The 26,004-nt window shown below is 42.1% G+C and overlaps 1 protein-coding gene across 2 annotated transcripts in view; it reads left to right on the top strand.

Moving 5' to 3' along the window:
• Positions 1-1,065: 1,065 nt before the first annotated feature.
• PCMT1 (protein-L-isoaspartate (D-aspartate) O-methyltransferase) overlaps positions 1,066-26,004 on the top strand; it is a 35,606-nt gene continuing 10,667 nt past the window's right edge. For both annotated transcript variants that reach the window (XM_042878152.1, XM_042878160.1), the window contains exons 1-5: positions 1,066-1,206; positions 15,168-15,272; positions 16,376-16,407; positions 18,841-18,945; positions 22,274-22,394. In XM_042878152.1, coding sequence (XP_042734086.1) covers positions 1,152-1,206; positions 15,168-15,272; positions 16,376-16,407; positions 18,841-18,945; positions 22,274-22,394 — 418 coding nt within the window. In that variant the 5' untranslated portion in view covers positions 1,066-1,151. The remainder of the gene's footprint in view (positions 1,207-15,167; positions 15,273-16,375; positions 16,408-18,840; positions 18,946-22,273; positions 22,395-26,004) is intronic.

Here is a 26,004-nt window from a genome sequence, read left to right as displayed (position 1 = left end):
CACCTTATGTTCTCCAACGTTCATACTACACATTGCCGACGGACCTGGCAGTTCGTGGTCTCACGTTTCCAAAGCAAAGAACTGCTGCCTCACTGTGCACGCACAGGGGCAGAGCAAAGCTGTATCGCAGCCTTAAGGTATTTATTACATTTCAAGCCAGTGATTTTGTAAGCCGGACGCCTTCTAAAAGGAATTTTAAGCGTGCAGCCTTGCTCTGTAACACCACGGCGCGGCGGCAGACATGTGGCAAGGCTCAGCCGTCAGCGCAGCAATCGCCCGCGTCAGCCTGCAGCCGCAATGCCGCGGCCGCCTGACGCTGGCTCAGCGGATCTTCCCGCCCGGCCGCTGAGGCTCGCGCCAGCTGACCAATAGCAATCTTCGACACGTAGGCTCAGCCCTCACGGGCTGGCTGCGACCAATAGGCGTACCTCATGCAAAACGCCGCGCAGCGAGGCGGTAGTCATTGGCTGACTCGTGAGGGCGGCGGGGAGCGCGGGCCAATAACGGCCGACACTGCCGGGCCGGGCGGTGTGAAGCGGGGGGCGCTTCACGAGAGTGGCCACAAAGGGTGAGGGAGGTTCAGTGAGCAGAGCTGCGCAGTTGCAGTACGTCTCTCGTTAACCCACCCCGAAGCGAGCGCTTGCCGCCTCCCCCGTCGGGCATATTGGTAATCAACCCCCGTTAACAGGGGGGGGGCCGCAGCCTTCGTGTAAGGGCGCACGAGGCCGTTCCCCACACCGCAGCCGCGTCCGCCCACGCGCGCCGTGGCGGCGGGCACGTCCCGCGACCCCCCCTCCTCTTCCCCCCTTCGCACGGTGCGCAGCGCCCCACCCCGGCCGGGGGAGCTCTCCCTCCTCGAAGCCCCCGCGCAGCCCAGCGGCGGCGGGCGCGCATGCGCGGTCCGCGGCGCGGGGCGGTGGAGCGGCGGCACCGTCCGGAGCATGTCGGGCGCGCGGGGCGGTGGGCGCGTGGCCCCTCCCCCCGGCGGGCGCGCGGCAGCCGCAGCGGCGGCGACGGGGGGAGGAGGAGGAGGCGGCGAGGAGGCGGCGCCTGTGTCGGCGCTGGAGGTTGTGTCCTTCCTGGGAAAGCTGCTGTGCGCAGTCGCGGCGCTGAAGGCGGCTCTCTACCTGCTCCGCAGAGTGTGCCTCGCCATGGCCTGGAAGTCGGGCGGCGCCAGCCACTCCGAGCTCATCCACAACCTCCGCAGTGAGTCTGCGGGGAGGGCGGGGGGCCTCGGCGGCGGCGCGGCCGGGAACGGCTACGCTCGGCCGTACGCGCCCGGAGTTCCCGCGGCGCGCGCCCGGCTGCCAACTGTCAAGGAGCGGCGGCGGGGGGAGGAGGCGAGGGCGGCGCCCGGCCGGGGGGTGTGCGGCGCCGCGTCCCCGCGTTTCCCGCCCGCCGTGCCGGCCCGAGGGCGGCGGCCGCTGGAGTGGGGCGGGCCCGGGTCGTCGGTGCGGGAGGAGATGCGGCGGGGGGGTGCGGCGGTGGCGCTGGCGGCGGTCCCGGGGGGAGCGCCTCGGGGCCGCGGCTGTCGTCAGCCTCCCTCGGGTCCCCTCTCCCGCACTCTCGTGCGGAGCCGGGCGGCGTCCCGGGGCGGCGTCTCGCAGGACGCGGCGACCTCCCTTCCAGGGCCTCGGGGCGGTTCGAGGGGGAGCGGGCGCGTCCGTTGGGCGAAAGGTGCGTAACGGCGGCCCGCTGGGGAGGTTCCAAGAACCGGCGTGGCCCCGACGCCCGGCGGCTCTTCCCGAGGGTCAGCTGGGGCCGCCGGGGGGTGTTGGGGGGGCAGAGCCGCTGCCTCGCCGTCCTGTTGCCGCTCCGTGCCTTGGCGGTTCGTGCCGTCCCCGTGCTGAAGACGGGCGGCGCTGTCAGGATGCTCCGCGCCGTTGGGCTCCCGTGAGCCGGGCGCTGCGGGGTCACGCGGGGAGATAACCGCGTCGTGTTGTCCTGCTCTTCGTCTTTGTTAGATACTCCTGTAGCGTCCCACATCTTTACCCTCGCTCGTTGCCTTTCTGTCCTCAAATGCACAAATTCCAGGCGAGAAAGGATGTATCCAGGCTTGGAGCCTGTGCTGTGGCAGCCGCCTTGTGTTTCAGTGCTGCCTTTATCTATCTAGCCTTCTTGTTTTGAGACAAGGGAGAACTATTCTTGATGTCTTCTCTAGCCTGCTTGTGATGGATGCTCTGATCCTGAGAGCTTTTCCAGCATTTTCTTTTGCCACTGTTGAGAAATCTTCCACTCAGCAGAGCAATACTTGCTGAAGTAATTTTTCAGTTTGACATTAAAATCCCCACTTTAACAAATAGATAGCAAATCCTCTCGTTGTGAGTTTCAACGTTCTGCCCCTCATCTCTGTCTCTGAGGGACAGAAATACTGCCTTAATGAAATTCTGTCATGAAGTCCCTTACATAGAATGTAGAATGGATGTCAGACTTCCAAATTATATCCAAAAAGTCATTGTTGCCAGAGTTGTTTACAGCTCTGAGAACCTGAAGGCAAAACTCATTTTGTTTCTGAAGAAAACAATGGCTGTTTCAACACATGGAAGCTGTTCAGGGCTTTGCAAATAATGCATTTTTTTTTTTTCTTAAGTTAAAAGCCACTATGAGAATGCAACAACAGCAGCTTGTAAAGGAAGAGGAAAGTAAGCTGGAAGTTTAGCACTGCAATCTCAAAATTTTAAGTGACTGTAATTACCTGAAAAGTTGCATTCTGTAATTTTCCCTTCTGTTTTGCCTGTGTATCTCATAATATTTTGAGTGATGTTAACACGGAGTGGAAATAAATCACTGCTGAAGCACAGGTGCTTTTGATCTTGCAGCAGGGTTGTGCTGCTGGCAGGTGCTTTGTTGGCTTCATTGGGACTTCAGTGATGATGTAGATTCCAGGTGGCCAAGAAGGCCAGTAGCATCCTGGCTTGTATCAGGAATGGTGTGGTGAGCAGGACTAGGGAAGTCATCCTGCCCCTCTACTTGGTGCTGGTGAGGACTCACCCTGAGTGCTGTGTTCAGTTTGGGGTACAGAAAGGACATTGAGGTGCTGCAGCAGGTCCAAAGAAGGGCAACAAGGCTTGTGAAGGGCTTGGAGAATATGCCCTACAAGGAGAGACCGAAAGAACTGGGGCTGTTTAGTCTGGGGAAAAGGAGGCTGAAGGGAGACCTTATTGCTCTCTTCCAGTATCTGAAAGGTGCTTACAGCGAGAGAGGAGTTGGTCTCTTCTCACTGGTGACAGGTGGAAGGATGAGGGGAAATGGCCTCAAGTTACACCAGGGCAAGTTTAGGTTGGATATCAGGAAACACTTCTTTACAGAAAGGGTTGTTAAGCACTGGAATGGGCTCCCCAGGGAGGTGGTTGAGTCACCATCCCTGGATGTGTTTAAAAACCGTTTGGATGTGGTGCTCCAGGTAAGGTCATACATAACTTGTTGCTGAAAGTTGGGGAGAAGTTTAGAAGAAAATACCTTTTTATGTGGTATATATTTCTGTTAGGCATGTTATCAACAAGCTTAAAAATCATTGGTTACTGAAAGAGTGAAATGATCTAGAAAATTCTATTTGAATAATAGATCCCTCAGCGTATTTTGCTATTTGCTCTAAAAGCAGCTGAGCAGTGTAGCATTTCTATGTAGAAATACAAATCAGTTGGTTAGCTTGATGTTCTTTAAGTGTGTGGGGTATCGTGTGTGTAAGTTAGTAACTGTGTAGTTTGCATACATTAAATAACTCCAGTTGCAGTGACGCAGGATGTGTTCTTCTGCAGCAAAGGCTGAGTTGTTCTTGCTCCTGCCCTTATGCTGCTGGTTGTCTCCTACCCGTGCCTACAGAGCCACATGTGTAGGAGGATATGTACTAAGACTGGATCTTTCTTACCCTTTTGTAAGGGTGAGCTTTTGTGATGTTCTCTTCTGTGAGGCAAAAAAAAAAAAAAAAAAAAAGCCACAAGCAAAAAAAAAAAACATTTCAAACTCCTCAATGTCTGTAAGCTGCTGTACTGCTATGTTTAGAGAAGTAGTAAACTTTGCTGTGGGTGTGAGTGGGCTGGGGAAAGTGGGAAGTACTTGTTTTACTTCTGTGTAAAAGCATCACTGGAAAACTCCTGTGAGCTGTATATTCTTGTGCTTTAAACCAGCTGTGAGGGCTACTCTTTCACGTAATTTGTTAGTGACGGTTACTTATCTTCTATTTTGTGGCAAAAAAAAAACAAAGAGAAAAGGTCTAATTTAATGAAGATATATTAATATATATTCTTATTCCAGTGTTGCCTCAACTATGGAGTTGGATTGTTCTGTAGAGGTAACAAGAATTAAGTTAGAGCACTACTAAGTGGTTGGACGATCCTTAAGGTCTTTTCCAACCTGAGGGTGCTAAGTGCTTGTGGCATTTGCATGCAGATATAAGCAACTGTTCTTCACAAGCCTTATCTTTGTTTTCATGTCTTAGAAGGAATAAACTAATGAAGAAGGCCCTGGAAATGGGAGGATTTTTTAGTGCGTAGAGACAAGTGACTGAAGAGTATTACGTGGCTTTTTGTTCTTTTGATTTTTATTTTTTTATTTTTTTTTAGCTGCTTATTACATATTCTTGCTCTGTTGATTTGAGGCGTTGGGGGTGTACAATTTGTGCAATACACAAAATAAACCTGCTTAAAAAGCACTCTCCTGTCCAACAAGAGTGCTGCCCTTGAATTCGTCTCCTTGTTCCGTCAAGGTGCTCAGCTACTTTGTTTTCAAGCGCTTTTTTCTTCCTGATCGTTTTGATTCTTCAAGCATTAAGAGTTGTTTGAAAAAGTGCTATTATTTAAGTTCAGCTGAGAAGAAGCAAAGATATAATTGAGTGCATGTCTGCAAACGTCACCTCTAGAAATACTTAAAGTGTAGGCAGTGCTTCTGGGGAGTTATCTAAAGGTAGATTGCTAGAGAGTTGTAGATCATATTAAAGGCAGAAATAGTTGGCCGTCTTTAAGTTCACAGCTATAACCAAAGTTCCTTTGTGCTGTGAAGGTAGCACAAATGGATGCTGAAAATCAAGAAAAGACTCAGTAATGGATGGATGGCTAATTTACTATTATATTACTTGGTTGAGAATCTTTGGATTCTGAATCTCTTCTCTCTCTCCTCCCACACCCCCTTTATCTCCAGATAGCCACTGTTGTCTCGCCTCACTGTTATATCATTTTAATCCCCCTTTGTTTTTCATACATGGGCTCTTGCCAAGTCCTGTTACTTTGTGCACCAACATCTTAGAAACCAGCTTTTCTTTTCCACCTGCAGAACTCAAGGTTTGGTTCCTGTCCAACTCACCATCCATAAAGTTAATTAGGTTTCCTTATCACACCTTTATTTCTCTCCTCCAGACAGTACGGTGTGCTGCCATATGACAGTCTTTCTCTGCTTGCTTTTCTGGTTGTGTTGTGCCAGTGGTGTTATAACAAGATATGTGTATTTTTGAATCCACGTTTTTGGGTTTAAATGTGAAGATGAATTAACTTGAACGTGATTAAGAGCTGCATAATGTTGTTAATCGTATTTGTGCTTGTTTTCTGCTTCATTCAGTTCTCTCTGTCATCCAACAGATCCGTAGTCTTGTTTCAAAAAAGTTAGAAGCTGTAATTTATGAGACACTGCGGATTGCACAGAGTTTGATAGCTTGTTTCAGGGAGGTGCCGTGAATGGGACAGCACTGTGTGTGGCCTTGCTGAGCCTAAGCTTGGTTCAGCGAGAGCTGAGCATGGTTGTTCCTCAGGTTTGGGTTCTGTGGTTTTATTGGTTTGTTTGTTTATTTTCCCGCTGTGTCATTTCCTCTGGTTCATTCAAATCCTTTCCGCAACTGACTAATTTTGTGTACAGAAGGCTAATGTAAATGGGATGAGCACAGATCGGGGAAATAGCAAATGAAATGAAAATAAGCCAGTAAATGCAGCCCAAATTTAATACCCACGACCTACAAACAATTATGCTGCCTGCTGTTTGTATTCAGCAAACAGTTTTCCCTTCAGCACGTGCACTGTGTTGAGGTTTGAGTGACTAAGCATTGTAGTTTATGGCAATAAAATGGAATACCTGGAAATCAGTGTTTTTTTTCTTAATGTATATTTCTCGCTGCTTATTTATATCACAACACTTCAGAATCAGTCATTTTAATTTAAAAATGTTTAGTACTTCTGCTTGGTTGAAGGTGTGTTTTGGCTCTGGTTGGGTTTAAAGGCATAATGCAACTTTTGTGAACAGTCTGAAACTGCCTAATAATCCGTGGCAGAATGGAAGTAATTTCTGTAAATCTATCCCTTGCAGGTAATTACCATTGCTTGTAAGCATGCTAAAAAGTGAAAATCTGGTATGGTTTAGTTTCAGTGTAACTCCAAGCCTTTATTTAAATGCTGCTGTTATTCTACCTTGGTGTAGCATGGAATGCTCCTTAAGACCTGTTAGTATGCTTGGGAATAAACCACGTAATGCTGGTTTTCTTTTTGAATGGTTGTCTATGGAATATAACACCTCCAAGCTGTGTTTGTTAGTGTTATGATGATAATGTTTAAAGTAAAGAACTCTTAAAAGTAAAAAGCTCTTAATGCTTTTAACTTTGATTGGCATAACCAAGTTTTGGCAAAGACACAGTGAACTTTTTCAGAGGCTAAGGCCAATAGTTTTCTGAAGTGACATCTTTACTGAGTTGTCTTGAGTTGCGTTCAGGTTCTGGAGTCTGAAAACATGGCATTGGAATTGAGCACAAAGTGGGTTTAAATGTTGGTACTGTCAAATACCGAAGAGGTGATCATACAGGCATAGCTTTAGAAGTTCTTTGTTTCTGCTAGTGTGACAGCCTTTTGTCAGTTTGTATCTTAGCATGTTGCTTTATGGTCAGTAAATATTATACTGTTACCTATAGCTCTGTCTCTTCAGCTTGGGATGGCTGGGTGGGTCAGCACAGTGGCTGGCTTACTGGCGGTTTTAGGTATGTCAGCTTGGCGGTGTTCCTTAACGGAGTTACCATGGAGCAGTAGGTGCTATGGGAACTATGTTAGCTGTTCTCACAAGACTTCTGAGGCATATTTCATCACTGGGGAACTAGTTAGTTCAGAATGGCAAATCGTGCTTGGATGCCCTACGAGTTCAGATAGCGCTTTACCGCTCTTCTAATCTTCCCTTAGCTTTCGTTGTACTTAGTGGCTGTTTTAATGAGACTGCATTGAAAGTAAACATCTATTGCAGTATAGCTGCTAGTTTTGACAACATTATGTTTTCTGAAAACAAGTGAGCAAAGATGTTGTATGGAATCTGTTCCTTAAGGTGCAAGGTATTCAATATCTGCTATTCTTTAGAGATTTGTTAAAGCTGCTGGTGAAGCCTTGCTATGAGGAGAGCTCTATACCTGTCTGTCCTATCCAGCTAGGTTTATCATAATAGTTTTTGTTATTGCTGATGGTTGCTCCCACTTTTTTTTTTTATTGAACTCTCTAGTGTTGACATCCCACATGAATTTTAAGTGAAGCTCAGCCTTCTGAAAAGTAGAGGGATAAAATGCGCTTATAGGTGAAGTCTCCCACACTTGGACTGTCAAAATGTATTGAAAAGTGCCATTCCATGCTCTTGCAGGCTGAACCCAACTGTAAAATCATTCTTTCATGCGCTCTTAACAGCTTCTTCAGTTGAATGCTGATACAGATCTAGATTAACATAGCAGTTCAACAAAGGTGGCTGTATTACAGATGTTTTTTGTAGTAAAGACACACTGTAGCACTACAAGCAAAGAAATAGCCTACCTTTCTCTTGTCCCATCCCCAGAGGAGGAAATTGTTGATACTTACTTTGTGGCATTAGCTGTATTGTTCCCTCCTACTGAAAGCTATAGTTAAATATGCCTAAATTAGTTATTTGCAGACTTTCAGATCCTTGAAAATGAATAGAGAGCTGGTTATTCTGTGATACCAAAATGGATGGGTTGGTTTCAAAATGATAATTATTAAATAGAAATGAAGTACTCTCATAAAATAGAAGTGAAATTTTTGAAGGTACGTTTGCATTTAACGAGATCTTGAGGATATATATTTGGTGCATTGAAACTTTTGGCTCCTATGTGGATTTACCTGTACATATTCTGAGCAACAGCATGTATTTCTGGATTCCAAGTCTAGATCTGTTTATCTCCTTCTTTCCTCAGTGTTTTTGTTATCATTCTCTCTGAACTGCAGACTCTGAATTGATTTCTTCCTGTGAGCTGTATACAATATTCTGTTTGAATAATGTGTTATCACTCTGACAAGGCTTAGAAATAGCAGGCCAGCAGCTGAACGTTTGAGGCAGATGCTCTGTATGTTGTCAGCAAAGCATCAAGAGATTTGTATGTATGAATGGATTAAAAAATGTTTGTATGTGAGCATGTGCTTTGTTACTTTAGCATAGAAAGAACTTTGTATGTTTTGGGGCCAGTGTCCTTTATTGGATCTCAAGGTGCTGATCCATCATTTCATGTTACAATCACAGTCGTCTTGTTTGTGGCTTACAGAGAAAGCTTACAATGCTTGTTACTGACATAAAATTCTGTAACTGAATTGCTTTATTAGCTTTTTCCTCCTTCTCCCCAACAGAAGGATTCCAACCTAAAAAGCTCAGTTGACGAGCTGCTTAGAACTAACTAGCTTTACACTGTTTGAAAATCAAGATGTCATTCTCATCCAGCCTGCCTTCCATGTGGAAGTTGCTGGACGGTTTGGCTGGTTCATGTAGTGATGTCTGAAACTGTTAGCTCTCACTTGAGTAATCTTAATCTACTTGATTTCATCTTTTGCTGTACTGCACTATCTTTGCTTTGCACCAAATTTTAAGACTTCAGTATGATTTAAGATTTCTGTTACGATAATGTCACTGTTAAACTGAAAAGTTGTCCCTGCAAGTGAAACATTTTGCAGTGGCTACAGTGAAGGTAACATCCAGAAAAATTGAAGTATGTGGATACTGAGAAAAGTCCCAGTGTAACAGTTTTGGCATCTGCATGATCATTTTGTTTATGTAAACTAGAAATAGGATGTGTTTGACCAGCTGTTACTCAGCTGTGACAGACCGTTGCAGCAGGACCAGTTAAGATTTGTGTTGTAAGCACGTGTGCTAGCCTCACCTTGAGCACCATGTGCAGCTTTGGGTGCCACAGTGTAGGAAGAACATAAAAGGTATCAAAGTGTGTCCGCAGGATGAAGATGGGGAAGGATCTGAAGGGCAAGGTGTATGGGGAATGGCTGAAGTCCCTGGGTTGGTTCAGCCCAGAGCAGAGGAGCTGAGGGGAGCCCTGAATGGCGGCTGCGGCTCTTTGTGAGGGGAGTGGAGGGGCAGCGCTGAGCTCTGCTCTCTGTCACTGCGACAGGGAACGGCATGGAGCTGCGTCAGGGGAGGGGCAGCTGGGGGTTAGGGAAAGGGTCTGCATCAGAGGGCTGCGGGCATTGAACAGGCTGCACAGGGCAGTGGGCACGGCCCCACATGCTGGAATTAAAGGAGCGTTTTGACAGTGCTCTCTGATGTAGCTGCAATAGGGTGATGTTGTTTGGAGCCAGGGGCCAGACTCTGTGAATCCTTGTGGGTCTTCCAGCTCAGGGTAGTCTATGATTATATCATGCAGCAACAAGACATCCTTTTTGTAATCTACAAACTAGTGTTAGTGTGAATGTTGACTGCTAGTATGTTTTGAGCATGTTGAGAACCTGACTGATCGATGGTGAGGGTTAATCATTCGTGTAGGCTGTTCTTTTTAAGATAACTTTGCTGAAGCGTTATTGCTCAATAAAAGGATAAGTTGTTTGCTTATTGTATATTCATCTTATCTTTCCAAGCTTTCAGCTTTTTTTTTTTCTCCAACATTCAACTGCCTGGTTTCCAAGATTGTGTTCAACAGTGGTAATATTTATACCTTCAAACCCAGGGACTGCTGCATGAGCTCTTCTCCTGTTTTCACTGTGTTATTCATGGAAAAAAGTGGAGTAGAGCTTTCAAAACATGCTCCAATTATGTCAAGTTGTTGGTGCCACAGCTTCTGAACAAAATAACTTTTGAACTCTGCGGGCTGTGCTTTTCTTCTTGGTTACTTTTCAGCTTTGTCCCTTTGAATCTTGAGTTGTGCTGATATCACTAATAAATAGAGCTTACGTTATATTTTAAGCTCCAGACTAGTGTGTTTGCATATTTGTATTTGCTTGCAAGCAGTTAATAATTTGTGATTTAGTTTTAGTACTGATTATGAGTATCTTGAAGCTGAGCAGTTTGTTCAGCTAGCAAGTCTTCAGTGCATGCTTGTCATTGGAAAGGAAAATCAGCCTCTATATACTTAACTGTAAATGATTTTTCTGTGACATATAGCTCCCTTCTAAGATTTAGAAAACATCTTGCTTTGGAATTTTAATAATAAAGAATTTAATTATCTTATTTTTTGTTTTTTGTTTTTTTCATTTAGAAGCAGTGTGAAATTAGAATGCTCTCCCTGCACTGGCTTTTTTTAGGTGATATGTGTTTTCTTAGCAATTTGGAATCTGAGAAGAGATTCTTCCCAGATGGAATTAAGATATTCATTGTTAGTTTTCTTGGGATTGACTCTTCAGGAAGGAAAGAGCTTTCATTGGAGTTCGGTACCTTAAATATAGAGACACGCAGAAACTTTAATCATGATTCTAGGGAAAAATCTTATTTGTTATCAATGTTGGGGAAAATACTACATAGTCAATATTAACTTTACTGGTTAGATTCTTGATTGCTTTTCTTAATCACTTCCTAAATTTTATTACTTCTACATAAGTAGAATAGCACTGCAGTAGACCTATCCTATAGGACTGAATAGCACTTGAAAGAGTGTGTGTGTGTTGTATTCTGGTGTTCTCCAAACACGCAAAGAAGTCCAGAAAGCAGATTTAATTTTCTTTCTAGGGGGACAATTATACCATTATAATTGCCCTATTATATTTCTGCTGAAACAGAATGTGGGGTTTTATTTTGTACAAATATCCACAGAGCTGTTAAAATTTGATAAAAACAAGATAGAGAGAGGCGTGGATAAAATACATAAGAAAAGTAATGTAATGCAGGCGGAAGAAAAGTTGTAAATGCTGAGAAAGGAATTTAATTAGCAATGCTTTAAGTAGAAAGATGACAAGCAGATGAGAGAACGTGCAGGTGTGCGGTTCTGTAAAAGGAAAAAGGGAGGGTGGCAGCAGGACGGGTCATAGGATAGTGTGAAAAAAGAGGCTTGGGAAAAAATCTTATGGTTCAGGAATTATAGAGAGGGTCCTCTAAAAATGGGGGAGGTTGTCTGCCCGATCACAGGGCCTCCCTTGACATGTTTATCAGTTCTTTCAGGCTGGAAGCTTCATCTGTTTATACTCTGCGCATTGGTTTCCCCAAGGCACAAAAGGAAAGAACAGATGGTTACCTTATCAATCTGTCTGCACAGTGCATCATAAAGGAGTAAATAGCTAGTTTAGATTTTTCCTGAATGCTTTTCAGCTGCCTGTTTGTATCTCTCTCATCCCCCTGGAACATTTTACTCCTGTTATAATCAGCTTTCCCGCCTCTCTTTTCATTTTTAGGTACACTTATTTTAGAAAAGCTACTTTCTTGATGATATCTAAAGAGATGCTAACTATATATATATATATGTATGTATATATGTACATTTTTTTTCTCCCTAGTTTAGTTACCAACTGACATATAGCTGATTCCAAGTGGTTGGGGGAGCTCTTATTTTTTTTTTCTCATACTGTAGAATCAGAGAATCACCATCATAGGAAAAGATCTCTGATATCATCCAGTCCAACCATCCACCTACCACCACTATTTCCCCACTGAACCATGTTCTTTAGTACAACACCTAAATGTTTCTTGAACACCTCCAGGGTGACTCCACCACCTCCCTGGGCAGCCCATTCCAGTGCCTGACCACTCTTGGAGAAGAAATTTTTCCTAATGTCCAACCTGAATCTCACCTGTCGCAAATTAAAGCCATTCCCTTTTGTCCTTTCACTAGTTACACAGAAGAGCTCAATGCCCACTCAGAGCTCACTACAACCTCCTTTCAGGCAACTGTTGAGAGCGAGAGTGGTAAGGTCTCCACTGAGCCTCCTTTTCTCCAGACTAAGCGATCCCAGTTCACAGAATCACAGAATTGTAGGGGTTGGAAGAGACCTCCTGAGATCATCGAGTCCAATCCCCCTGCCAAAGCAGGTTCCCTACAGCAGGTCGCACAGGTAGGCATCCAGGCAGGTCTTGAACATCTCCAGAGAAGGAGACTCCACCACCACCCTGGGCAGCCTGTTCCAGTGCTCCGTAACCTCACTGTAAAGAAGTTCTTGCGCACATTTGTGCAGAACATCCTATGCTGCAGTTTCCAGCCGTTTCCCCTTGTCCTGTCTCCACTCACCACTGAAAAGAGTCCGGCCTCGCCATTCTGCCCCCCACACCTTAGATATTTATAGACCTGGATCAGGTCCCCTCTCAGTCTTCTTTTCTCAAGGCTGAACAGACCCAGTTCACTCAGCCTTTCTTCGTAGGAGAGATGTTCCAGGCCCTTCACCATCTTTGTGGCCCTCTGCTGGAGGAGGGATCTCTTGGTCTCATGAGGATCTCTTCCAAGAGATCCCTGTCTTCTTTGTACTGGGGAGCCCAGAGCTGGACGCAGTTCCCTCAGCCACTCCTCATAAGGCCTGTGCTCCAGACCCTTCACCAGCTTTGTTGCCCTTCTCTGCACGTGCTCCAGATCCTCAAGGTCTTTCTTGTAGTGAGGGGCCCAAAACTGAGCACAGTGCTTGAGGTGCAGCCTCACAAGTGCTGGGTACAGGGGAATGATCACCTTCCTATTCCTGTTGGCTGCACTCTTTCTGATACAAGCCAGGATGCCATTGGTTTTTTTGGCTGCCTGGGTGCTCTGTTGGCTCATGTTCAGCTGAGTGTTGACTGGTACCTCCCAGTGCATTTTTTACCACATGGTCTTCCAGCTGCTCTGCCCCAAGCCTGTAGTGTTGCCTGGGGTTGCTGTGGCCAAAGTGCAGGACCCAGCACTTGATTGTGTTGAACTTCATCCTGCTGACTTCAGCCCAGCGATACAGTCTGTTCCAATCCCTCTGAAGGGCTTTCCTACCCCCAGGCAGATCATTGTTTCCCCCCGAAATTGGTATCTTCCGTAGACTTATTGAGGATGTACTCAATGCCCTCATCCAGGTCATCAACAAAAATATTGATCAGGACAGGCTCCAGCACTGACCCCTGGGGAGTGCAACTCATGAGCAGTCACCAGCTGCATTTAGCTCCATTCACCACAACTCTCTGGGCCCAGCCATCCAACCAGTTCTTTACCCAGCAAAGCGTGTACCTGTCCAAGGCACAGGCTGCCACCTTCTCCGTGAGAACACTGTGGGGGACAGTGTTAAAGGCTTTGCTGAAGTCAACAGCCTTTCCCTCATCCACCAAGCGAGTCACTCAGTCAGAAAAGGAGATGAGGTTGGTTGAGCAAGACCTGACTTTCATGAACCTGTGCTGGCTGGGCCTAATTTCCTAGTTGTCCCACACATGCTGCATGATCTCTTTCAAGACAATCTGCTCCATAACCTTTCCTGGCACTGAGGTCAGGCTGATGGGCCTGTATTTCCTTGGGTTTTCCTCATGACTATCTTACCCAATAGCTTGCTGGCACAGTGTCTTTAAATTTTTTCTTTTACTTTGGGGTACGGTTTTGCTTAGTATAAAATCAACAAGGTTGGAAAAGATGTCAATTTATGAACTACTGCTGCAAATGCCTGTTGTCTCTCACATTAAAAAACATAAATTGAAATGAGGAATTCTCTCTAAGACTGTAGCATGCAGTTCTGAATGGAGTCAAAACACAAGAGATGTGTAATGTATGCAAACTGCAGGGAGCTTATGAGTTTTCTAGGGTTTATCAAGGAAAAATATTGTTATTTAGGACCATTTTTATAAAGCATTGTTATTTTCCCTAATAATTTGATGGCATATTGCTATTGCATTTCTAAGTGATACTTTGTCTTTAGAACAAAGAGCACAATGTCGTGGGGTACCAATTTGCTCTCTGTTCTATAGGCTAATGAAACTGGGCACAGGTGGTGGATATTGGGGATGGGTGTTGAGCAAAAGAAAAAAAACTCAGAAAACCCACAACCATGTTTGATAAGAGTAATTGATGGGAGCATGCTGTAAACAGTCAGGAAGGCCTTTGCAAAAGTTAGCTGCAGCCTGGTCACGGATGTCTTAGTGTTGGTAGCTCTCTAAAACTGATGGGACTTCAATTAAGATAATCTTGGAAGAACTCACACATCCTACTTTTGAATTACTGCAGTTTGTATTAGATTTTGAAAGCGCTCAGATTATTATTTATTTTTTTCTTTTAAGTAAAACTTTCCAATAAAGTTAGTTAGTTAATATGCTACTCAGTAAAGCTTCCATCATTGCAATAGCATTATTTGGAGTTTATCCTGAATTTTTTAATGAAAGTGATTGGTTAGTTTCTTCTGTTTGTTTTTTTGTTGCTTTCTGTTGCTTGTAAGTATATCTTCAGAATTTAAATCTATAAATGTTAAAAAGAAAGAAAGTAACTTCACTGCTCAGTGTTTCTGATGTTTTGTATACCTTCTATTTTTAAGAGGAGACAGATTCAGAATGTTTTAATACAAAAAATCTTAGACCTCAGCCTGCCCCATTGTAAGAATTCTCATTCTGTAGGAGTTTCTTCACAAGGGACTTCTTTCTTTTGCCAACACAAAAGAGAAACAGGACTTGAAAATAAAATACTGAGCAGGGATGCTATGGTTTCTGCTAACCTGCTTTTGTTTATTTTTCAATAATTGATCACTTAAAAAAAAATAAGTAAACCTTGTTTATTGTATAGAGTAGTATGAATTTCTTATTTTATATGTTTTCGGGAATATCAAAGCTGTGCATGGAACTGAGTGTTTCTAGGAGTTGCATCTTTGCATCTGTAGCTTCTGGGAGAGTCTTGCTTATGATTCGCTGTCTTAAGCAGTGTTTGAGCAATGGATCATAGCTTAACTTCTAAGGTGATGAGGGTTAGAGTACTAGGGAGAGTAAGGTAGTGTGTTTTCTCACAGTGGTAGGAGTGTATTAATGTATTTTGCATGTTCTTGCATTGAGGAACAGAATGCCTTCAATGTGATTTGTTTTATTTATAGAAAATGGAATAATCAAATCAGACAAGGTATTTGAAGTAATGCTGGCCACAGACCGTTGCCACTATGCAAAATACAACCCTTATATGGATTCTCCTCAATCTATAGGTAAGTCAGTTTCTATGAAATGCTCCGTCCTAATTTGTGTAATGGTGACTGCCTTTGTAATAGATGTGCAAACTTATTTCGAACCATCTTAGTTCTTTATCAGTTTATTCAATCTCTTCTAACTATGTGTTTTGAATTTATGGGACACAATTGGCATACTTAAATACATCCATAGATTGTTATTGGCCAATATTAATGTGTAAGTATATATTTTTTTTAATGCTACAACAATTTGTAGTGATGCAGCTGATATTTAAATATTTATAAACCACTTGTATCCAATTTACTTCAGGAACAGTCTCTCTCTTTACAGAAATGGTTCATGAGAGATCAGTACAATGCTCTTCAGATTTTTACATGAGATGTTTTTTTATACAAAAATAGGCTTTAAATGGGAGAATCTGTTGATGGTTGTAGGACACTTAACTTCTTGTCCAGATCTTAGCTTTATCATTCCAAGGCAGGAGAATTAATTAAACTTATGTGCTTCCTTTTTTCTTTTCTTGATCATTATTTTTTTTCCTCTCCTTTCCCTTCCATGCTGGATGGCGAGCATTATAATAGTAATTGGATTTGATTTGTGTAGGGACATTAAAGAAATAAAATGTTCTAAAGTATGTACTCAAAAATTTATACATTTCTAAAGGAACAAATATAACTCTGTATTCATAGGTTTATGTGCTGTCTGGGGGAAAAAAGACGTCAGTCTTCAGAGGGTCCCCATCACGTAAACTCACTAACAAATCTGGGTTCTTATGTATGGTCCATGAAGGAAAAAAAAAAAAAAAAAAGAAATTAGGTTATTCTGGGAAACGCAGCTCATCTGAATTCAACACATGTGATAAAGCCAAGGAGATAGAGTCACAAAGTAGAAATTATAACTGAGGTCGAGTATAGAACTGTGTTTTTTCCTGTTCAGAGTTAAGGAGGCATAGCTTACAGATGATGTACTTAACTCACTTCTGAAGTAGAGTACTTACATAACCATTAGTGTGTGACTGATGTCCTGAATGAGGCTAACAGTGAAGATATTGCATTTTACAGTCAAGATCAATAACAATGGTCTGAACAACAATCAAATCTTCTGCTTTCTTGTTTTACAGGCTTCCAAGCAACAATCAGTGCTCCACATATGGTAAGCTTTAAACTTGTGTAGATGATTTTATGATGATACAAACGTTCCCAAAACAAAAATATTTATCACAACAAATTTAACCAGGAATTGATGGCAGTAATGTGGTTGTGAATTACCTAATAGGAGGGTGCAGAGAAGGTTGAGCCAGACTTTTTCTGCAGATGCACAGTAATAGGATGTGGGGCAGTGGACAAACAATGCGACGTAGGAAATTGTGATTAAATTCTGTTGTGAGGAAATCATACTGGATGTAGTCAAGCACTGGAACGTTTCTGTTCCGTGGTGGAATGACTGCATCTGTTGACAAGGGAAGACTTAATGATGTAATCTACCTGGACTGCTGCAAGGCCTTTGGCATGGTCCCATACCGTGTGATTATCTCCAAATTGAAGAGAGATGGATTTGAATTGTGCACTTTACAGTGGATAAAGAATTGATTGGATAGTTGCAGCAAGAAAGCAGTGACTCCAGGTGGAGTCCAAGTGGAGACAAGTGATGAGTAGTGTCCATCAGGGGAGTAAGCTGTAGAAGTGTGATAATGACTATCTGTAAAGCATTAAAAAAAATAGAATTAGAACGATTCAGTGAGGAGGGCCTTACAAAGATCATCTATTCCGACTGTCCAAAAGCAATTAAACTTTTGGCTATTATCTAAATAGTATCTCTTGAATACTAACAGACAAGGGGTATCAACCACCTCTCTAGGAAGCCTGTTCTAGTGTTTGACTACCTTCATGGTGCAGAAATTTTTTTGGAACATCTCCTGGTGCAATTTTGTGCTCTTGATATGGGTTCTGTCGCAAATTACCAGGAAGAGAAGAGACTAGCACTTCCCTCTCACCTTCTCTGCAAGAACCTGCAGAGCATAATGAGGTCGCCTCTTGACCTCCTTTTCTCCAGATTGGAAAACTCAAATGTCCTTCTTTAGCCCCTCCCCACAGGACATGCTTTCCGGCCCTGTTACCAGCTTTGTTCCCCTCTTGTGGATGATTTCAGGTATCTTAACTTCCTTTTTATATTGTGGAGGCCAGAACTGCACACAATATTCAAGAGGAGGCAGCACTACCTCTTTTAGCAGTTTGGCTATCCTGTGTTTAATGCACCCCAAATTGAGGTTTGCTGTCTTGTCTCCCAGAGCTCTCTGCTGGCTCATACTGAGCCTGTTGTCACCAGTATCCTCAGGTCCCTTTCTGCTGAGCTCCTCTCCAGCCACTCGTCTCCCAGTCTACACCTTTTATTTGACATTACCCCATTGCAACTGTAGCACTTGTCATTTTCGTTTAATGAAATTCATGCTGTTACTGATCACCCAGTGCTCCATCTACCTAGATCCTTTTGCAAGGCCTCTCATCCCCTTGAGAGAATCAGCAGCAGTTCCCAATTCAGTGTCACCAAACAACATGCAGAGGATGTGCACCATTCCTGCATCCAGACCATTTATATATTGAACAGAACCAGGTTCAGAATTGATCCCTGGGGAATGCTGTTAGTGACAGCCTACTAGGTAGATGTCGCCCTGAACACTACAACCCTTTGAGCTCTACTGTTAAGCCAGTTCATTAACCAGCATAGCATGAACTTGTTTATCCCACAGCTGGACCTTTTGTCCAGAAAGATGCTGTGAGGAATGGTATCAAAATCCAGAAAGACTGTCCACTGTCTTGCCATCATCCACCAGGCAGGTGACCTTATCAAAGAAAGATCAGATTACTAAGGGAGGACTTTTCTCTGCATGAACCCATGTTGACTTTGCCTGATAACTGCACTGTTCTTTAACTGCATTTCAGTATTTCCCAGGGTCATTTTTTCCATAACTATTCCAGAGGATGAGGTTAAACTAACAACCCTGTTAGTCTCAATAATGAATTGATTGGCATATGACAAGTTTAGTTTGTGTACTGGTCAACTGTGTAAGAAAACAAAGCAGCTCATGATGTAGACTATTGAATTTTCATATGTGAATGTTTTGGATATCAGACTTTGTAAAAGCCACCTTCTTTTTTCCTTGAGTAACTGTGTGCAGGCAGTATTACCTACAACATAATTTTTCTTTGATCCTATGAAACTAGCTTCTGTCTCAGCGTATTCCAGTGTATATAGCATAATGATAAGAAATTCTCTTAGGCTAATTAATATTCACCAGAGAACTGAGAACCATCAGACCTGAAGAGAATTGAATTTATTCCATTGTCTCTCTCCACAAACAAGAAAAGAAAAGTTTTCTTGAAGTAAAAGAAGCAACAGTGATTATATCATATAGCTAACTCCACTCACTACCTGTGGAGTTCGTATGCTGTTTTTATGTAATGAAAACATAATTCTGAAATTTTTTAGGCTAATCTTCTGTGCATTGCCTCAAAACACTGAAGCAATGAAGATGTGTAGGATCAAATAAGAATGATAATACTTTGAAATTTTGTCTCCTTCCTCTAGCATGCATATGCTCTCGAACTTCTGTCCGATCAATTACATGAAGGAGCCAAAGCTCTTGATGTGGGATCTGGAAGTGGAATCCTTACAGCATGCTTTTCACGGATGGTGAGAAATCTAGTTTAAGTGTTGGTTCATCAAAACTGTTTGAACTGCAGCACAACTGAATTAAAAACAAGGGTAAAAGTGGGCTTCTTACAGTGGGCTGAAGCAGGTTACACAGAAAATGAACTACTCTCCTGAGTGTGGCTAGTATGCACTTCTAATCGTATTGATACTTGAGGCTTGGGTCCAGTAAATCCTTCGGTGATGAAGAAACTGCCTCAATGGGAAGTTTTTTCTTGATTTAATGGTTGCTGTATAACTTGAAGAAAGGTTGTATTTGTTATTTTTTATCTTTTTTATCTTAACTTGTGTGGCTGTGAATGTGCTCATATTTCTTTTTCTACTGTGATGAGAGCTTAATGAGACCTAAAAGAATCCTATTTCCACAGGTTAATTATATATCTATGTGTATAAATAGTTTTTGAAATTAGTTTCATTTTTTTCCATTTATTTTATTGTGGAAGTACAAGAATCTATTTAATCACTTTCAAAATTAGTACTTATTTATATTCTTTTTACATCTTTTCCTAGTAACTTCATATCAGATTATTCAGCCTATGCTTAAGAAATTCTCAGCGAGTCTATCCTCTTTAGCATCAAGAGAAAAAAAGATGAGAAATTTTGTTTTATGATGACTGTAACTACAGTTTTTCCTGACTGATTTTTCTGGTGGAATATGATCAATTCTTCCTTCTCTGTTATAGGACTTAGCTTTACTAGCAGAGGACTTCACTAAACTGCCAAGCTGGAGCTTTTTTTCTTTTTTTGAAGTTAATTTGGAATATGGTGATGCAGATGACAAATTCTCATTTGTTCTTTCACTACTTAAATTTTACTGTTTTCAAGCATTGATCTGTTGAATCTTCATGTGCCGTATTAAGAGCTAGATAAGAATATTTAGGATTCAATAATACATTAGTGAAAGTCTGTGTGCAGTTTTTCAAGAATGCTAACTGCCACGTTAAAAAAGTAAATTTAAAAAAAGTGAAATAAGTTCATCAAACTGCTGTCTGCAGGAAATATTAAATGCCATTTCTTTAACTTACTGTTTTTAGTCCAACTCTATAGTCGGTCTAGCTTAGGTAATCAAATGCAACAAGTGCTAGTAGCATGCGTAAGGAATTTGAGTCCTACAAGTGTTGAAGTTTTCATCAAAGATGTGTGTTTATTCATTAGAAATGTTGAATGTATAAAATGCCATGTTAGGTAAGATGTTTGTGACACGTGGTTGTGCGCTTTTTTTCTTTTAAAACAATTGCATGAGAAAAGCTGAGGAAAACGTGCAAGGGGAAAAAAAAGTCAGAATTATCACAAAAAGGAAATCTCTTCAATTCTGCTAAGGTTAACCACACTGTTTATCACCGTGTGACTGTCATGTTCCTCTTCGGAATTCCGCCAGAATTTCTTTCTTGGTGGTGTTGTGGAATGCCTTACAAACACACGTTTTGTGGAGCACATTGAACAAATGCTTTTTTCCGTTCGATAGCATTATTACTGTGTAACACAGATCTCACTTCAACCACTTGAATGGACGTAGATAAGAGTACATACTGCTCCGACTCAGTTTTCTTCTTGTATAAAGATTCTTTCTAACACACTACCATTGTTCCAGGTGATGTACTTTCAAGCCTCAGTTAGCCTTTTCCTATCAGAATTCAGTTGGAGGTATGCTTACTGGCCATACTTCTCAGTCTGCTTGAGATCTAGAAGGAACATCTGGTATTTGTGGCATAAGCTGCTGAGTGCACATTGATGTCATGGCGGCTTTACTCCTGCGAGAGTAGTCTCCCTTGTAGCATTCCTAGAGGGCATTTTATTTACTTTAGTGTGGATTTCTGTGACATTACCCTGAAGGGCCTGTATTGTATATTTTGCTGGCTTTTGGTACATTCCTGCAAACAGTAGCCTCTAGGTGTTATAGTGAAAACTTGCCATGTGTCTTGTTCTGTTTCACATGCTAGGCCAGTCTTGTTCCAACTGAAATAGAAGAAGTAGTACCGCTCTTTCTGTGTTTTTGAAGTAGGACTTGCTCATGAGGGAACATAAAAGCTGATTATTACTGTGGTGGGAGTTTTCTTAAATTTTCATGTCTTAGAAAGAGTAAAATAAAAGATACAGAAGCATTACTGACATATTCAAATGTGGCCATTATAAGGCAGAGTTGTGTGACAACATGGACTTCCAGAACGTATTTTGCTATTGAGTTCTTTGAAATGGATCCTGCAAAAGGTTTTCTTATTCTATGGTTTGGATTATTTTTCTCCTCTCTCCAAGACTGAAATATTTTTTCTGGAATAAAGGCACAATTCCAGAACGGAAGCTATTTTATTTTTTTTTTTTTAGGGTGATACTCTTTAAAAAAAGTATGTTAATTTTGGAGACCTGTTTCCCCTGAAAATATACACATCTTTTATGACCACCTGTGAGTTACAAGCTCTCAAAAGTTCTGCTCTCCTAGTGGAAGAGAGCTGTAAATATGAAATCACAGAATGTCCTGGGTTGAAAAGGACCACGATGACCATCGAGTTTCAACCCCCTGCTATGTGCAGGGTCACCAACCACCAGACCAGGCTGCCCAGAGCCACATCCAGCCTGGCCTTGAATGCCTCCAGGGATGGGGCATCCACGTCCTCCTTGGGCAACCTGTTCCAGTGCATCACCACCCTCTGAGTGAAAAACTTCCGAATATCTAACCTAAACCTCCCCGTCTCAGTTTAAAACCATTCCCCCTTGTGCTGTCACTATCCAACCTCGTAAATTCATGAATATTCACATATGCAAGAGGTTAGATGGAAGTTGTCCCTGTTAACTGTTAAATTTGACTCTAAAAGATTAGAACCCTTGAGATAACTTAGAACAAAACGTGTGACTTAACTATTTTCTCTGAAATAAGGTTTTTCTCTTTAGAAAAAAAACAAATAATTCACAATGTAATTTTTAAGGAAGTTTACTTGGAATGGAAGGACATTAGTTCCAGTCTTTGTCCTTGAAGTCCTTGCCTCTTATTGGATGTAATACATATACTCATTGTATAATTTGACTTCCAAAAATTCAGAGGAGAAATCCCCACTAATATTTTAAATTAACTGAATTGATTCTTAAAAAGTTTACTGTAACAAACATAAGTGTTAGCTGGCAAGCTTTAGTTAGTAGTTGCTTGTAGCGGTTAGAATGTATAATTTTAAGCAGTGTTACTAATAGCATTGGTAAGGTACTACCACTTTGCTGATTTGTTTTCGTATTAGAGAAATGGGCTGAAGAGATGGGAATTCTGATTCTATAAGTAAACCATAATTAGCAGAATTTATTCAACTGTATATTTTTATTTCAGGTTGGTCCCAAAGGACAAGTTGTAGGAATTGATCATATCAAAGAACTAGTAGATGACTCAATAAATAATGTCAAAAAAGATGATCCCACATTGCTGTCTTCAGGAAGAGTGAAACTGATTGGTGAGCATCAGACTCTGATATACTTATTACTTAAACTGGTATTCTTTCTAACAGATGGTTGAAAGTGACTACAATTTGAATGTGAGTAAAAATTCTGATATAAGAAGTTAAACCAAAGGAAGAAGGGCCAATTAACTAAAGAAGGAAGAGCCAATTCTTTTGGCCTTTGAAGAACACCATCTTTGCACCCTTTTGAGAATATGGCTTCTGGCAATCTTAAGGAATATGTACTCATTTAATTATGAAAGCTGAAAGTGTTTTCTGATGAAAATACTTTTCATGCTAAAGCACTGTCATGTTAGTTTGCTTTTTAAAATTGGGCTTCATTACACAGCTTTAAATGTGCTGTCATCTAAATTTGAACACTTTAACAGAGCATTCATACTTCTGATATAGTAATTGAGAAAGCTGCAAGCAGAGGGTTGAGTGGAAAAAATACTAGATTGGTAATATGCATCACTGAAGCTTCTCAGTTGTTTTTAAAATTAACAGTGTTTCTGTTTGAGGGAAGTGATTAATGGATGCAAACTAGTTTAAATGAGAGTTGCTAGTTGAAATAATGCTGAAATTATGCAAGGAGAGAATTGTTATTTGTGTTACGTGACTAAAGGGGAAAAGATACCTGTTTTTCTCAGTAGAGTCGAAGCTGGCTGGAGGAAAGCATTTCCTTTGTTATCATCATTCCCTTTGTTAAGTTTAAAAAAAGTTGAAGATCTGGGTTATTTTGGGGCCATTCTTTTGAAAGTGCTTGGAAATACTGTTATGGCTTGTGATGTTTAGCTCTTACCTTAGTTTCTTCCAGTTTGGTTCCTGGATTTCTTTTTTTTTATTTTTCCTTAAATGATGATCTTCTAAATCTTTCTGGAATAAGCACATCAACACGTGTACTTGGACACTATCTTATACAGTTTTACATCACTGAGAACACTTATGACTTCTTTTTGAAGAAATTTAAGGTGTAACTGAGACTGAGAATTGAGAGAGGAGGTAAGGGGATAACTTCTATTGGTGCTGTACAAGAGCAAATTGACTCCAGTTTCTAGTTATTCCTGAGACAAACTTTGATGCTCTCCGGAATCTGGAGTTCTAAGTAAATGTCATCACCAATATTATGTTTGACTGTGTAGCAGCATAACTAAGAGACTTCTGACTAGTTCTGTTGTGAGATGCATTAAATACAGGGGGAGGAGTAGCAGGAATGTGAACTAGATGGAGAATAATAATGCTTCAGTTGTGCTGGACTCCTGGGAATATTATGATGTGGAGCTAGAATCAAGATAGAGCTGTTTAAAACCAACAAACAAAAAAACTTGAAAAGGCAGTTATTTGGTGGTAGGAACTGCATGAATTAAAACAAATGAAGCCAGTGGTTAGTCTTTGACGGGTATGTCTGAAACATTCTCCATTGTTTTGTTGCACCACAGACTTACTGCAGTGACATTTCAGAAGCACCAGTGTTATTTTTCAGTGCAACTGCACTGTAAACTGGGGAATAGGTATCCTTAGGCTATGTCTGTGTTAGGTTGTGGAGCGTAGGTTGGGTTTTGTTTTGGTTCAGGAGATTGCTTTTTGAGGTGAATCTCTCAGCCATTCCCATGAAAGCATACATGGAGAGCACAAACTTTGATTCATTGTGGACGAAACTACACTGGACGATGTGCTCTGAGAATATGGTCACATAAAGATAACAAGTAAGACTAGGACTGGACCAAAGCAGTCATTCTGAAATGCATATGTTGCACAGACATTAAGTCCTGAGCACAAATTGTTTTGCTGTATGGATTTACTGCTCTTGTGCTTCACTGTTTGCTGATGCAGAAGTGAAATTCCTCTAAGCACAGTGAAATAATTTTCTTCTGTTTTGTACTCATGCTGCAGTTCTCTGTGAAGCAGGTTTGTGTAGAGACACTGAAGGCTCGAGTACCGTTACAAGCAGATCAGATCTAGGTTCAGAAAGAAGGTACAAAACCCTTTCATGGGAGAAATAATGATTTCCCCTCCGTCCTGTCCCAGTGGTTATTTAGTTCATTGGCACGCTGCATGTTAAGGGAAATTTGAGTAGGATTTTTCAAGCTGTGAATGCAAGCTCATAATTTGAACCATTTCCTCTTGGAAATTGAATAAAGTAACAATTTGGGTCACAATGAATATATGAATGCTGGCTTGGAAAAAAAAAAAATTAGTTGTCCTTTGAATATCTGAAAGTGTGTTCACATAGGAGTTGGACTTGATGATCCTTATGCATCCCTTCGCTCCCTTGGGGTATTCTATGATTGCGAGTAGTGATGTGCCTGGAGATGGTAATTTTGGTTTGGGCTATTGATTTTAAGAGGAAATTCTGTGGATGTTTTACTTCTTTCTACTGCTGTCAGTGATACAGTGTGCAGAGATCATTTTCACAGACTTTTCTAGGCAGGACACAAGGTGTGTTTAAGTCTCAGAGTATGTACATTCTTCTTCAGAAGGCAATTTAGCCAGTGATGACTTTAATTGCTGGTAGTACCAGGGCTTCTATGTGGCACCTGCTGATGAATCTAAGGGAACGCAGGTCTCCCTGCTTCTCTAGCATCCTTCAAACCAGTATCTGCTTGTCTGAGCTGAAAAAGTCTTTCTCCCTTGCATTCTCTGATTGGAACAGAGTCAACACAGTAACATGTCACTACTCGTTAGAGGAGGTGTATTGTGCTACTCGGATGTAAGTGAATGTAATTGGTGCTGTTAGCTGCACTGAGGCTGTTTTGTTATAAAAGCCACTTTGGCAGGATCAGAGAGATTAGGTCCTGAAATTACTGGAGCTTTCATCTTCGTTACAAGTAACAGTAATGGAAGATGGTGAAATCACAGAATGGACAGGGTTGGAAGGGACCTCAAGGATGATGAATCTTCAACCCCCCTGCCACATGCAGGGCCACCAACCTTACATTTAATATTAGACCAGGCTGCCCAGGGCCCCATCCAATCTGGCCTTGATCACCTCTAGGGATGGGGCATCAACAACCTCTCTGGGCAGCTGTTCCAGTACCTCACCACTCTCTTTGTAGAGAACTTCCTGACATCCAACCTAAATCTTCCCTCCCTCAACTTAAAACTATTTCCCCTTATTCTGCAGTTGTCAACCCTTTCAAAGAGTTGATTCCCCTCCTGTTTGTAGGCTCCCTTTAGGTACTGAAAGACTGCAATGAGGTCACAATGAGGACACCCCACAGCCTTCCTTTCTCCAGGCTGAACAAGCCCAGCTTGTGTTCCTAGTGAAAAGGGTGATAGCCATGAGTTCTCTTGAATCATTGGTGGTTTCTGCTTGGAAGCCTCCAAACTGTGAAGAAAGGGGCTTGTGCTGCTCAGAACTTGTGATGTGTGGAAAGAAAGCACTTTAAAGGGCACCTCAGCAACCGGGGAAACGTGTGGTATTATTGTCTGTAAGCTTTGGATGTAAAGCATACATGCAGGGTCTTGGTTCAGGACCTAATATGAAAGACAACAAATCTCTGGTTTTAACTATTACAAAATGCTGTCCAGATCTTCCTGCCATGGTCACCATGTAATTATTCTCTTGTGATTTGATGGAAGACAAAAAGTCAAGTTTCCAGCTCCTGGCCAGAGGTGCAGAACT

The sequence above is a fragment of the Lagopus leucura genome, unplaced genomic scaffold, assembly GCF_019238085.1.
Source record: "Lagopus leucura isolate 7727_CA_CO unplaced genomic scaffold, USGS_WTPT01 Super-Scaffold_73, whole genome shotgun sequence".
Taxonomy (NCBI): domain Eukaryota; kingdom Metazoa; phylum Chordata; class Aves; order Galliformes; family Phasianidae; genus Lagopus; species Lagopus leucura.
The sequence above is the reverse complement of the archived record's forward strand: the minus strand, read 5'-3'. Positions and strand labels throughout refer to the sequence as shown.